This window comes from Didymella exigua, assembly GCF_010094145.1.
Source record: "Didymella exigua CBS 183.55 unplaced genomic scaffold M421scaffold_31, whole genome shotgun sequence".
In the NCBI taxonomy this organism is placed as follows: domain Eukaryota; kingdom Fungi; phylum Ascomycota; class Dothideomycetes; order Pleosporales; family Didymellaceae; genus Didymella; species Didymella exigua.
The window spans coordinates 147,895-162,186 of record NW_022984805.1 but is presented as its reverse complement, the minus strand read 5'-3'; the positions used below and the strand labels follow the sequence as shown (position 1 = coordinate 162,186).

Sequence of the window (14,292 nt, the reverse complement as noted above, 5' to 3'; positions counted from 1 at the left end):
ATATGTTAGGGAACATCATTGAAAGAATTGGTGCAGTTGAGTGAGCAACTCGTACACCTGCCTTATTCGCGGTACCTGCATAGCTCCTTTGGGGCACCGTGACACTTGAGCCCCTCGCTACTCGGCGGCTTGGTGTCAGGTCGCCTCTATTTCTTCTACCATCCCGACACATACACGGCGAACCTCACATGTACGACAGCCCTTCAAAACACTCCAACGGCCTCATTGACATACCCACCATGTCTGCTTAATATGAGGTTCGTGAAAGCTCGCTTCTCGCATAGATGAAGTATTTTGCATGCGATGTGATTGAAGACACGTACACTGTGCTAACACTTCTTCATACAAGATTGAAGCCGAATCCATGGATATTCCAGAGACGGTCAGAACGATGGGTGATAATCATCTCCGGAGCCTTGCCACACGTATTCTCCTCCACGCTGAACCACAGTACAATGGACTCTGAGCTTTCCAGACCGACCGCCCGTCCCGAGTTCTCAATAACAGAAGCTGAAATATCGATCTTGCCTATCCTTGCCAGCACGCATGACCGATAATCTCAACAGAAACGAAACCCCGATCCTGGACTACCTATCACCACGGAGATCGTCGCCTAAAGCATCCTGCTCCTTATTGCAGGATGCTGCATTCTAATAAGTAATCCGTCTCTGGTATCGATACGATATCCTGTATCCCGAACACTAATCATAATAGTCCCGGTCCTGCACGCTCAACCCGCAGCTCCAACCTCCACACCCACTTCCCCATCGCCCATTGCCTACACTAACCCCTTGAGACCGCCCTTCAACGACATCAGCTGGGAAGTCATGAACCCACGGCACCTCGAAGAGATAGCCCGTATCGAGAGAGCGTACGGCGGTGTGGAACATTATTGCGATGTGATGCACGGCCGCGGCGAGAAAACAGTGTACGATTCGTATACGCTGCCAGGTCAGTGAGAGGACGTCGACGAGTTGGAAGAGACTGGATCAATGACTGGTGGGAGGCTGTCTGCTGGGTAGCGCAAGGGCGCTGGTGCTGGGTGTTGGGCGGTGCTGGGTGTCACTGCGTTTCTGCTGTGGTGCGGGGGGCTTTGTGAGTTGCAGTGGTTCTTGGTCAGGAGAGCGAAGCGACTTGTTTGACTCGGTCCTGGTTCTTTCTAGCGAAGGAAGGGGTGCGCGAGGTATGCCGGGTGAGGACGACACCGGAAAGTCGGGGATTGCACATCGATTGATTCGCAAATAACACAATGTGCAAGTGTAAAGCTCACTTCGACCTTCCTGGCGCGACTACCTCACGACTGTCTGCTCAGCCTCACTCACATACCACGATTCAGAGACCCCTGATCCGATCTCGCGTACAATTCTCTCAGCACTACCACACAATGCGTCTTACCTAGACCGCAGGCTGGCTGTGTATTTCCGCGTGGGACTCTTGTGCTGCGTCGCTGAAGCGTTCGTGGCGAATGTGTCAACAGATGTGCTGAGTGAGCTTGCTTCTGCTGTAGCTTTGTTCGTTAGGGGTATGGTGGTCAGACGGCTGGGGCACTGCGTTAGACCGTCGATTATGGGGCGACGATGTTGGTGTTTCTCTGTACAAAACTGCTTTTTTGGGAATTTAATTGCGCTTGTAGGACGGGTGGGACACTGATATTGGACATGATCAGGACTTCTACCTCTGTGGTGCAGAGAGTCTGACTGGCTCTGAGCTTAGTCATCGACGGGGTTCTTGTGGAGATGTCATGGTGTTAGATATTTTAATTGCGGATGTAGCAGCAGGACCTTTGATACGCTCTCGATTACTCTTCGAATGACATGATCTACTTCTCGAGGCACTTTGCTGCACATCACTGTCATCAAGTAGCCACCTGTCTGCACAACAAAGCTTTCTGTATTGCGAAGACCACTTTTATCTGCCCTAAAATATGCTGTAGAATTGAAATAGCATCATCAAGACGCTGCCGGCTTCCCTCCACTATTCCCAGCCCTCTCGTTCTGCCCCGGAATCCGAGCCAATAGATCGCTCACCCATAACAGCCAGGCGTTGCCGCTCTGGGTCTCCTCGCCCTCCTGCTCCGACGCGGCAGGCGCAACAGTAGGTTGCGGCCCGCGAGTCACTGTGACAAACCTAGCGGCCAGGCCAGAGAGACCTGTTGCGCCTGTGCCAGCGGTAGGGTATGGAGCGCCGGTAGGGTATGGAACGCCGGTAGGGTATGGAACGCCGGTAGGGTAGGGGGCGCCGCCGGTAGGGTATGAAGCGCCGGTATGGTAGGGACCGCCGGTAGGGTAGGGACCGCTGGTAGGGTAGGTGGCGCCGGTAGATAACGCAGCTCCAGTGCGTAACGGCACTCCACCAATCGGGTAGGGGAAGTCTACAGGCAAATCGGAGGGGTCTGCTGGAACGCCTGTGGGGAGTGTGGAGCTGCTGAGCTGGCGGAACTTTAGCTCGCGTCGCTTTACGGAGGGGGCGGCCTTGGTCGCGAGATCGTAGTCGATGTGCAGCGCCTTGATGTTGCGCTTCTCCTGGCTGTCAGAGCCTGTGAATGGGTAGGGAACGCTAGAGTCAGTGCCGGAGGGTAGAGAGCCAGGAAAATCAGAGGACCTGGGCCGGTGATCGTCGTTGTCGCGGCCGAAGAGAGCCTCGACGACGGCACCGAAAGATGTAGCTGCATCATGTCAATATGATTATTGGCAGTGGTACGAGTGCAACATACCTGCAACGGCGGAGCCGGCGAGCGCAAGGACGAGAGCAGACTTCATGTTGGTTTGTTCTGTAGAGTGGATGGGCTTTTGGAGAGTGACTGTGAGCGAGTGACTGAACTGGAGGGTGTAAAGAAGGACTGGCAGAGCCAAAAGAACGTAAGGTCAAGGTAGACAAGAAGCTTGCTTGCAGAGTGTAGCGAAGACCGTCAACACAGAATCAATGAAGATTGGCTGGTGAGCAAGAACCAACAGGAGCTGCGCCTTCATATATACTTGAAGTTGATATTGCCAAACAAGATCAGCCCTCCGATCATCTGCAGACTGCCAGACCCACCGGGCATGCTGTCGCCCGCATTTCCATGCAAACAAATGGGTTGACAATGCTTGGAAGTTCACAAAGAGCTCCTTCCAAAGATCGTCTATGGAATCCACTATGCACGATTCATGCGTTGGGTGAAGACCGTCTTTAGGTCGCTCGATCAATCATCTCGAGACGTGCGGCTTTGAGTTGAATACGAGGGTCCGATGACCTCATGCAGATCCCCATTGTCGTTTCAAGACCCACCCAGTCAAGTCACAGAGTGTAGGTGTACTTTTGGAGGCTTCTCAAGGCCAGATCGTGCATTGTTTAGGCGTGATCGTTTGATGGATACGGGCTGGCCCGCAAATATAGTGCTCAACGCAGTGTCACTTTCGCTCAAACGGTCTGTAGCTCCAGCAGGTCCATAGATATTAATCGTAGGAACGGTTTAATACGAAGGGGCTCTGCGGACCTGGGTACTGCGTTTCAACCGTACTCGTTTCAACCGCCAAGCTCGTTGTTGCGACTCTGATTGGTCGATTGCCTTCGGCGTGAAACAAAGTGCTGTAACAAAAACAATCGGCCGTTCACAGCCTCATTTTTCTGTAAGCGCATCTGAGGGCCTGATGATATGTGGCTAGGATCCGCAAAGCGACTGTCGCGACTTGACAGATCATGTTTCCACAGAAATGGTTTGGCGGCGGAAACAGAGCCTGACTTTCATGCTGCCAGAAAAACCGTAGACCTGCAGATCCTTCGCCACGGCAGATCGGGATGCTTTGGCGTCTCGTCACTGCTTTAGCGGTTGAGCGCGGACATGGCGGACATGAAGCTCAAGTGAACGTCGATGGTGACCTGAAGTGAAGGCGAATGAGATAAACAAGTTCACAGGAAAGAACAAGTGGGTCCTGGGGAAGCTGCATGGATGTGACGGCTTTAAGCGAGGCGTGACTTGGAGTGACGGACGCGACTCGATGGCTGCGCGTTTGTCAACAGTCGCAACAAATGCGTGTATGCGCGACAATGACGCCGCATCCATAGACGAACCAGCTTGTAACTTACACATATACAATGGACGACTCCCCACGCTCTGCAAAGCGAAGAAAGCTCGATACGCCGAACCGCAACGGAGCGAGCACGCCGACAGAGAGCTCAACGAAGAGAAAGCCAGCAAGGCTCTCCCGATCTGCGGCAAAGGCGAAGGGAGCAGCTCTTCCGGATGTATGGCAAGATACCGCACGTAGGCGAAATCCAAGGGACGAGGGCAATGGCACGCCTGCGACAGCAACTGCAATCGAAGAGGAGGACATCTTCGATGACATCGAGGGAGCATTGGGTGTAAAGAAGCCGTTAGCGATAAAGAAGAAGCAGCCAGAGGCAGCTCGGAAGGAGCGCAAGACCGCGAGCCAGCTCCAGGAGCCTTCGACGACCCCGAAACGAGGCAGGTTACGCTCCGCCAAGAACGTCCAGAGCGCAAGCCGGAGTGCATTCGAGGATCTGGTCAGCAACTACAAGCACGAACACGATCCCGAGACAGATACGCCCGATGAGCTCGCTGATGCCGCAACGCCTTCGAGGCGTACAAAGACGCCCCGTTCAGCTGCGCGTACGACTCCAGCTGCGAGGTCGATGGGGCGGAAGAGGATGGCGCCTAGTGCCGAGAATGAGGAGGATAAAGAGGATGAGGAAGTGCAGATGATGGAACCCATCGCCGCCACACCCTCGAAAGCGAAGAAACGAAGCAAAGCAGCCAAGACACGGACCGAGATACCTGACACCGAAGATGAGTTAGCGAAGCGGCCGCCACCGAGCACCACCAAAAAAGCTCTAGAACGGCGCAGACAGCATCGTGCGGACCACACCTACAATCGATTCGATGTCGCAAGTTCGCCTGCACTGGACACAGCTCAAAATGACGATGATATGGATGTGGACGGCAACAGTCTCTTGGAGAGCGTACTCGATCCAACTGAGCCGAGCCCTTTCAATAAGCCCCCGTCGGCCCAGAAGATACAGCTAGCGCCTGCCATAATGTATGGTAATCTCCCAGCAGGACGTGAGTCGGACTTGTTGAAGACGATCGTCATGGAGCGCATCACGGGCAAGCGACCTTCCCCCTTGGTCGGACTAGACGAGGAGTACAAGTCCGTTCACCAGCTTGTCGAGCACACCGTTACAGCCGGAGAGGGCAACTCTCTGCTTGTGATCGGAGCACGCGGCAGTGGCAAGACAGCACTCGTCAACAAGGTCCTGTCGGAAGTTTCAAAGGACAATGCTCAGGACTACCACGTCATACGACTGAACGGTTTCATCCACACAGATGACAAGATCGCCCTACGCGAGATCTGGCGTCAACTTGGCAAGGAAATGGATGTTGAAGAGGACGGCAGTGGTCCAGGCAAAAACTACGCCGACACTCTGCAGACGCTCCTCGCGCTACTGTCGCATCCGTCAGAACAGACAGGAGAGCACACCGACCGTGTAGCCAAGGCAGTCATCTTCATCATGGATGAGTTCGACCTTTTTGCTCAACATCCACGCCAGACACTGTTGTACAACTTGTTCGACATTGCACAGTCACGCAAGGCGCCCATCGCCGTGCTGGGCTTAACAACTCGCATTGACGTCACGAACAGTCTCGAGAAGCGGGTCAAAAGTCGCTTCAGCCATCGCTATGTTCACTTGAGCCTTGCAAAGAGCTTCACTGCTTTCCAGGAGACATGCAAGGCATGTCTGCTCGTCCAATCGGACCAACTGAGCGTCGAAGAGCGAAGTATACTGTCAGGTGGCACCAATACAACCCCAGCGAAAAAGACCAAGAAGGACACCAAGGTCGGCGCTCTCGATCAATGGAACACCAACATCGAAGTAAGCACCTCCCTCCCTCCCTCCTCATCGCCTCCACTAACACCAACAGAACCTCTTCGCAGCCCCTTCCTTCCTCACAACCCACCTCGCGCCAATATTCCATCTCACAAAATCCGTCCCAGCAGCACTCACAAGATTCCTTGTCGCGACCGCAACTCTCGCGCCAAACACTGCCTTCGTACCCTCCCCTTCCCTTATAGCTCCAGACTCGAAACTCGCCCTCCTGCCCTCCCTCTCCACCCTCGCGCTCTCCCTCCTCATCGCCACCGCCCGCCTCGACATCATCCACGACAGCGACTCCTGCAACTTCAACATGGCGTACGACGAGTACGTGACGCTTGCGTCCAAGGCGCGCATCCAGTCTGCCGCGGGCGGCATGAGCGCTAGCAGCAGTACGACCAAAGTGTGGGGCAAGGACGTTGCGCGGCGCGAGTGGGAGGGGTTGGTGGAGCTGGGGTTCATCATGCCTGTGGTCATGGGGCAGAGTGGGGGTTTTGGCATGTGCAGGTGTGATGTTGCGCTGGAGGAGATTGGGGGGGTGCTCAGGGGAGAAAAGGGGATTGATCGGGGGTTGGAGAGGTGGTGTCGTTCGATCTGAGGCTTACGGTGGATTAGCGAGCTACGGCTATTGGTAGAGCGATGTATTCATAAACGTGCATGTAGCGCTTGCTGCAAATGCGCATGTCTGGACAGGTGCGCTCTTCGAGGATTGCAATCTGTGCGCTACCTGCGTGTGCGTCTTCGAAGCACATTCACCGCCCAACCTAATGCTCCAGCTGCGGCGTCGGCGGCCTGCTCCTCTCGACCCCAAAGAAGGCAATGTTCTCCCGGACCGCTACATACTCGCTATCTGCATACCCCAACTCCTTCACAATCTGCGTCGAATGCATGCCCTTGATCCTCCTAATCTCGCCCGCCGAGTAATTCACCACCGCCCTGCCGATCTCATACGGCGCCGGGTTTGTCAGCTCGTACAGCGGCGTGTGGGTCCCGCTGCCGTGGTGAGAATGCGCGTTCGTGTGCGGCAGCGGGTGTCGCAGGGGAATAGGCGCGTGCGTGTGCGTTGTGTGGGTGGGCGTTGGGGGTGCGGTGGTGGTGGGCGATGCGAGGGATGGTGCAGCAGCGGAGGTTGAGGAAAGCCGCTTGACAACGACGATGCGGACGGCTTCTTGTTGCGCGAAGTGGCCTTCGACGTCGACGATGCCGACGGGCAGCAGCCCGGCTTTGTCGTGCAGCGCTTTGTATGCGCCGCTGTCGATGTAGATGGTCCCGTGCGGCGCGAGGCCGTGCAGGATCCAGAAGTAGCGGTCGCGGATTGGGTGGGAGATGGGGAGGAAGCGGGTGTGTAATGGTGCGGGCTCGTCGTCAGCCTGTGGGGTGGAGATAGCTGCGATTTGGTTCGAAGGCTCGAGCAGGGACGATGTGGAGTTTGAGAGATCGTGAGAAGAAGCGTGGAGGTTCACTGCGTCGTCTTGAAAGTTGCTGATCGAGTTGCGACTCGAGACGTTGGCTTTTCGCTGCTGCTCTGCGTGCCTGATGATCGCTGAGATGTTGCCCGGTTTTGAGCTCTTCGTGATGACCGTTGTGACGCCCGCACTTGTTGCCAATCGCGCAGCAACGATCTTTGTGCTCATGCCGCCTGTGCCTAGAGCCGATCCTGCTGAGTTGACATCTGCAGTCAACTCTGAGATGTCTTCGACGACCTCGATGGCCTTTGCGTCTGGATTTGTTCGCGGGTTCTTGTCGTACAGGCAGTCGACGTCTGTCATCAGGAACAGGTAGTCCGCCTGCACCATGCCCGCGGTAATCGCACTCAGCGTGTCGTTGTCACCGAACTTAATTTCCGTAACAGCTAGGGTGTCGTTCTCGTTGACGATTGGAATGACACCCATGCTCAGCAACTCAATGAAAGTATTCTGTGCATTCTGGTACTGCGTTCGATCCGCAATGTCGTTCCGTGTCAACAGCACTTGGGCGATCGGCTGGTTCAGGTTTCCGAACAGTGAATCCCACAGTGCCAGCAACTTACACTGCCCGATAGCGGCCAGCGCCTGGACTTTGGGAAGGTGTTTCGGACGCCGTGGGAGGTTCATCTGTCGCAGCCCAACGCCGATAGCACCGGAGGAGACGATGACGACGCGGTGACCGTCGGCGTGGAGCTTGCATGCTGTTTCGACGATGAGAGAGAGGATAGATAGCAGAGGCTGATGTGTCTTCTCGTCGACTATGGAGCTTGTGCCTGTGGACCGTTGGTAAGTTGATCTTGTAGGTATAGTGGGGGTTCTGTACTGAGAGCGTGTTACCGAGTTTTATCACCACGGTCAATTGGCCGGGCATCTTCTTCATATGGACGGCCATAGTCGGTGATTTCAACGTAGGCGGTGATTCTGGAGCGAGAGCGCGTATACAAAAGACGTAGAAGCGCGCACATAAAAGACGTAGAAGCGCATACGTAGAAGCCCTCGCCGGCAAAGCAAGGTGGTCGTCAGTACCGACTCCCTCGTCCTCCCATTGGCGCATCGGCTTCCTGGCGCTAGATCGACCGTCATCGCGACTTTTGCGACGGCAGCGACAACGCGCCCTAGCTGTCGATTCCCTCTCCGCATTTCGCGACAATCGCCTCCGCGCCCTACGCATCCCTCCCACGCCCTACACATCCCTCCCACGCCCTACGCATCCCTCCCACGATCGCGCCGCCATGTCCAAGCCCGAACAAGTCTCCGATGGCCCCCATCCCGCCGCCATTGCGAAGCCCGCCCCAGCGCCGCCGAAGCTGGACCCGGTATACTACAACTGGAGCAATACCTTCTCCATCATGCTGGGTCGCATGACCGGCAACCGCGACGTCGACCTGGAGAAGAACTACTTCACGGAGCTCGATGCGACAAAAGCCGAATCGATATGCAAGCGCTGCGAAACCAACAAGGAGTATCTGCTGCAGTACTCGCCGATCATCCGCTTCTTGTCCGATGAGGTGTACAAGCTGGGCGGCGATCTGAACAAGGACAATATTCTGTGCCGCATGTGCACGAGTGAGCAGTCTGGGGGGTTCAGTCTGGACCACGGGATTCTGCTGTGCGCGAACAAGTTCCGGAACAGAGGGCATCAGGAGGACACCATGGGGCACGAGATGGTGCACGCGTGGGACCATCTGAAGTGGAAGGTCGAGGCCAACAACATGAGGCACCAGGCGTGTTTGGAGGTACGAGACCACGCCGTCGAGGGTGGCTAGGCGGTTACTGACAGTCGCAGATTCGTGCGAGCACACTGAGCGGAGAGTGTCGGTTCACGCGCGAGTTCTTCACGCGGAACCAGTGGAGCATCACAGAGCAGCTGCAGGCCTGCGTTCGCCGACGCGCCGAACTGTCCATGCTGGCACGGCCGCAGATCAAAGACGAGGCCCACGCCAAGAAGGTCGTCAATGAGGTTTGGGAGAGCTGCTTCAACGACACAAGACCGTTTGACGAGATCTATCGATGATTCGGTGGAGCTGCAGCAGGACGTGTGGTTGTATGTGTAAGAAGAGATGGACATGATGTGTGTATGATACTGTACGGAAGATGGCGTGATACTGTACAGAAGATGGCGTGATACTGTACAGAAGACGGCGCGATACTGTACAGAAGACGGCGTGATACTGTACAGAGGACGGCATGATACTGTACAGAGGACGGCATGATACTGTACAGAGGACGGCATGATACTGTACAGAAGACGGCGTGATACTGTACAGAAGACGGCATGATACTGTACAGAAGACGGCGTGATACTGTACAGAAGACGGCGTGATACTGTACAGAAGACGGCATGTGCATAGCGACGGCGTTTGGAATCGATACCTTGCATCTCAACTCTCTCGCTACTCTGCGTCCAATCATCACCAAGTGCGCTCGGAAAGGTATGCAGTGCCACGACTCGAGGTGCCATAACATTCAGCTCGATCCCGCATCCAAGGAAAAGATCTGGATGAAAGCTTTAGATGTTTCAAGACGTGGGAGTCATTCGATATTCGTCTTTGGAGACTACTCAAGCTGGCAGGTCTTGCCTCACAGTAAAGCCTTTGTTTTCTCTTGTGGTAGCAAGATTCTTCCACTACAAGCCGTCTTGTCAGCAACCTAGCTTGAAATTCGGAAAGAACAGTGAGAAGGAGCGTACTCTACCGCAAGTAAGAGCTTGTGAAGCCCTCTGTGTCGATGGCAGGACACAATGCGCTTTGTGTGCACGTGCAATCCCGCCAGCGCTGCAGGGTGTGTGTGCGCAACATGGACCGATTGCGTTGAGAATATACTCGATGCCACAAACAGCTCCAAGGATCGCGGAATCTGTTAGTCGCGAGCGGCCATGACCCTTATGGAAGCAAGACGGATGTTTTGAGCTCAAGATCGAGGCTCCACTATTGCAGACCGTTGAGAATATCAGTGAATGCTGGGTCTGTACTTGCTGAATCACAGGACGATTGCTACGACGACTTGTATCCGCATGCCATGGTGTCGATCATCCTGACGCCCATTGGAAAGCAAAGCCTGGAGGTAGTCAGGTACCTTCTAGGCGCACTAAGCGGCACACTGTGGGAAGGTTGCTTTAGCTCTTCTGCCGAGCTCCATACTCTTGACGGGCTTGAGAGCAGACCAACCATCTGAAACCTCCGTGTCCTTCGTGACTGTCGCTGGCTGGTCCAGAGACATTCTGTACCCCTACAAGGCTATTGCCGACTACAATATCGTAAAGGGCATCTGGTATACTGAGCATCACTCAAGGGAAAGGATAATGACATACTATCCCGCGGTCTTTGGCTGTTCAAGCTTTAGAGGCCATCCGCCCTCCTCACCACCACGCTGCTGCTGCCTCTTTGAGTTTTGTAGACACCGCCGCCGAAGCCTTCTCCACCGCGATCGCCCACGAGGACGCCGTGTACACCCAAGACCAACTGGCAGCCACGAGCACGCTGCTGCAGTACCAGAACTCAGGTCAGGACGAGGTGACCAAGCTCCTCGCATCCGCGCACGAAGATGTCGCTCGACAAATCGCCAAGTTCAAGCTGCCGTCTAGGGACGATGGTGGGCATCTCGACTACCGCGGTCACGCATAAAAGTGCGGTGCTCTCCGAGTCAGAGGGAACTGCTGATGCGAACGAGGTTACTAGGATCTATACTGCGAGGACGGAGGGTGTGTCGTGGCGGTCGGCCTGGTGAGGTCTTTGCAGTGCCGTGATAACTGGCATCATTCTCTTTGACGGATTGCATGTGGCACCAAGGTATAGGTATGGTTTCGAGTCTGAGAATGTACTATGGCTTTTCTTCATAGCGATGCCGCTGGTCGCTCGAGTCGGTAACGAAGGGGGGTGTGGAAAGGGAGGAGACTAATAGCAATATGGACATGCGACGCAAAGAAGAGACGAATAGCATACAGGCAGACACGCTACAACTGGCAAGTCGACAAAGTGAGATGAGGGCAATCGCGTTTGGTGGAATCGTGCGTGGTACAAGTACTCCGTCTCGTGGTGTTGCAGAAGGCACAGATCCCGTGATGGATTCGCCGCAAAGCACAGTACATGTCGACGCGATGCATCCGACACGCTTCTGGGACGTGGATTCTGGCCTCCCGCCAACCAGACATCTTGCACGCAAACACGATGCGGCTGCTCGCACAGAGTGCGCGCCTGCAAGCGGCCAAGTTGAAGTGTGGCGCTGCAGCGCGGATTAGAGCGGCTCATGACGGGCGACTCGTCGGACGATTGACATGTTTGGAAGGTGGTAGACACACGGCACAACCACCGCAATCGCAGAGCCCCGCTTCTGCAATTCAAACAACGTGTACAAGAACGCCGAGAGCGCAGCCAAGGACAGCCGTTCGAGACAGGACTGCAAGAGCACTGTTCGCTACGATGCATCGCGCGACCGCAGCTGTGGCTACTAAGCCGGCGATGGACGCGGGTGCCGAGGTCAGGACGCCCAGGGATCTGAATACGCTGTCGAATTACCGCGACTTTGTCACGCGGCACACGAGCGTGGACTTTGAGATTGATTTTGAGCACAAGATCTTGAGCGGTGCGGTGGCGCTCGATCTTGAGAGCTTGACGGACGAGGACGTCCGGGAGATTGTCTTGGACAGCAGGTAAGCAGGCAAGAAGATGATGCAGCAGAGTCTGGCATTGACAACACATAGCTTCCTTGACATCTCAGAGGTCAAGATAGATGGCAAGACTGCAAAGTTCGAGGTTGGAGATCGCGTGGAGCCTTATGGCGCGCCGTTGCGCATCTCCCTGACCGAGTCGCTGCCCAAGGGCAAGACTGTCAGCCTTGTCGTTGCGGTATCGACGACGGAGAAGTGCACTGCGCTACAGTGGATGACGCCGGCCCAGACTTCCAACAAGAAGCACCCGTACATGTTCAGCCAGTGTCAGGCAATTCACGCCAGAAGCGTCTTTCCCTGCCAGGACACCCCCGACGTCAAGTCGACGTTCAGTTTCGCGCTGCGCTCACACCTCCCCGTGCTCGCGTCCGGTCTGCCGACTGGCGCGAGCGACTACCAGCCGCCCAAGAGGGATGGCGAGCAGGGCACGCTCAGGTACACGTTCGAGCAAAAGGTACCGATCAACAGCTACCTGTTCGCGGTGGCCAGCGGCGACATCGCGTGCGCCAGTATCGGCCCTCGGAGCACTGTCTGGACCGGACCCGAGGAGCTGCTCGACTGCCAGCGCGAGCTAGACGGCGAAATCGAACCCTTTATGAGGGCGATTGAGTCGACGGTTGCGCCCAACTACCAGTGGACACAGTACAACATCCTCATTCTCCCGCCGTCTTTCCCGTACGGCGGAATGGAGAATCCAGTCTGGACGTACGCAACGCCGTCAATCATCTCAGGCGACAAGCAGAATATCGACGTCATCGCCCACGAGCTCTCCCACTCTTGGTCTGGCAACCTTGTTTCGTGCGCCAGCTGGGAGCACTTCTGGCTCAACGAAGGCTGGACGACCTACCTTGAGCGGCGCATCCAAGCGTACATCCACGGCGAGGCGCACCGGCACTTCTCGGCCATTATCGGCTGGAAGGCGCTGGAAGAGAGCATCGAGCGGTACGGCGCAGAGCACGAGTACACCAAGCTGGTCACCAACCTCAGGGGCCAGGACCCCGACGACGCGTTCAGCTCGGTGCCGTACGAAAAGGGCTTCCACGCGCTGTACCAGTTTGAGCTTCTCCTCACCAAGGACAAGTGGGACAAGTTCATCCCGCACTACTTCTCGACGTTTGCCAACAAGTCCCTCGACAGCTACGAGTTCAAGGCGTGTCTGCTCGACTTCTTCGCGTCGGACGCCGAAGCTGCCGGGAAGCTCGCGGATTTCGACTGGGACAAGCTCTTCTACGCGCCCGGGTACCCGCGCAAGCCCGACTTGGACGACTCCCTGGCCAAGAGGTGCTACGAGCTGGCGGCCAAGTGGGAAGCGCGCGTCGCCGGCTCGCGCAGCGGCGCCTTTGAGCCCCAGGCGAGCGACATTGACGGGTGGGTGTCGAACCAGTCGGTCGTCTTCATCGAGCGGCTGCAGTCGTTTGGCGCGCAGTTCTCGGCGGCAGACGTGCGGCTCCTCGGGGCGACGTACGGGTACCATCAGACGGCCAACGTCGAGGTGTCGAGCCGGTACCTGTGTCTGGGCCTCAAGGCCAAGGCGGCCGAGACGTTTGAGCCGGCGGCGGAGCTGCTGGGCAAGATTGGGCGGATGAAGTTTGTGCGGCCGCTGTTCAGGCTGCTGAACGAGGCGGATCGCAAGCTGGCGGTGGAGACGTTTGAGAAGAACAGGGACTTTTACCATCCGATTTGCAGGCAGATGGTGGAGAAGGACTTGTTTGGGGAGAGTGGGTGAGTGGTGAGTGGTGAGTGGGTGAGTGGTGAGTGGGTGAGTGGTGAGTGGGTGAGTGGTGAGTGGTGAGTGGTGAGTGGTGAGTGGTGAGTGGTGAGTGGGTGAGTGGAGAGTGGTGAGTGGGTGAGTTGGTGAGTGGAGGGTGGAGAGTGGAGAGTGGAGAGTAGATGGGCGGAGAGTGTAGAGTAGATGGGCGGAGAGTGTAGAGTAGATGGGTGGAGAGTAGAGAGTAGACGAGCGGAGAGTTGTGTGGGGCGGATGAGGAAACTTCAAATGGATGTGTGTCAGTTGAATTCGTCTAGTGTGCAGGTTTGGAGCATTCATGCCGACGTCCGACACACGACATGCAACGATCAGCGATGGTTGGGTCTGCAGTTGCAGCAGAGAGGTGTGTTGTATTGGCTGCTATGGATGCGCCGTCTGTACCCACCATCACTGTGACCTTGCAGCATGTCAGCTGGGTTCTCGATGGAACAAACATCACTATAAAAAAAGAGAAAAAAGAGAAGAGAGAAAAAAAGAAAACGAGAAGAAAAAGAGAAGAAAAAGAGAGAAAAAGAGAAAAA

At 55.8% G+C, this 14,292-nt stretch overlaps 5 protein-coding genes across 5 annotated transcripts; 3 read left to right on the top strand and 2 right to left on the bottom strand.

Moving 5' to 3' along the window:
- Positions 1-1,949: 1,949 nt before the first annotated feature.
- On the bottom strand, positions 1,950-2,759 carry M421DRAFT_8093 (uncharacterized protein; the record flags this gene model as incomplete). The annotated part of the gene is made up of 2 exons (XM_033597518.1): positions 1,950-2,665; positions 2,714-2,759. The coding sequence occupies 2 exons, from the start codon at positions 2,757-2,759 to the stop codon at positions 1,950-1,952; spliced, it is 762 nt and encodes a 253-aa protein (XP_033445464.1).
- A 1,064-nt stretch (positions 2,760-3,823) lies between these two features.
- On the top strand, positions 3,824-6,802 carry M421DRAFT_424008 (uncharacterized protein). Its single transcript, XM_033593620.1, has 2 exons — positions 3,824-5,871; positions 5,921-6,802. The coding sequence occupies exons 1-2, from the start codon at positions 4,075-4,077 to the stop codon at positions 6,467-6,469; spliced, it is 2,346 nt and encodes a 781-aa protein (XP_033445463.1). The 5' UTR covers positions 3,824-4,074; the 3' UTR covers positions 6,470-6,802.
- M421DRAFT_8091 (glutamate 5-kinase) lies at positions 6,636-8,229 on the bottom strand (the record flags this gene model as incomplete). The annotated part of the gene is made up of 2 exons (XM_033597517.1): positions 6,636-8,110; positions 8,175-8,229. 2 exons carry the CDS (start codon positions 8,227-8,229, stop codon positions 6,636-6,638), a joined length of 1,530 nt encoding a protein of 509 aa, XP_033445462.1.
- On the top strand, positions 8,161-9,590 carry M421DRAFT_424005 (uncharacterized protein). The gene has a single exon (XM_033593619.1). The coding sequence runs from the start codon at positions 8,570-8,572 to the stop codon at positions 9,101-9,103; it is 534 nt and encodes a 177-aa protein (XP_033445461.1). The 5' UTR covers positions 8,161-8,569; the 3' UTR covers positions 9,104-9,590.
- Positions 9,591-11,755: 2,165 nt separating this feature from the next.
- Positions 11,756-13,729, top strand: M421DRAFT_70352 (leukotriene A-4 hydrolase; the record flags this gene model as incomplete). Its single annotated transcript, XM_033596701.1, has 2 exons — positions 11,756-11,985; positions 12,037-13,729. The coding sequence occupies 2 exons, from the start codon at positions 11,756-11,758 to the stop codon at positions 13,727-13,729; spliced, it is 1,923 nt and encodes a 640-aa protein (XP_033445460.1).
- Positions 13,730-14,292: the final 563 nt, after the last annotated feature.

Excerpts from the sequence above, each read along its gene's own strand:
- M421DRAFT_424008 (XM_033593620.1), top strand. The coding sequence starts at position 4,075 with ATGGACGACTCCCCACGCTCTGCAAAGCGAAGAAAGCTCGATACGCCG. Across the intron at positions 5,872-5,920 it reads AATGGAACACCAACATCGAA|AACCTCTTCGCAGCCCCTTC; the intron begins GTAAGCACCTCC and ends TAACACCAACAG.
- M421DRAFT_424005 (XM_033593619.1), top strand. The coding sequence starts at position 8,570 with ATGTCCAAGCCCGAACAAGTCTCCGATGGCCCCCATCCCGCCGCCATT.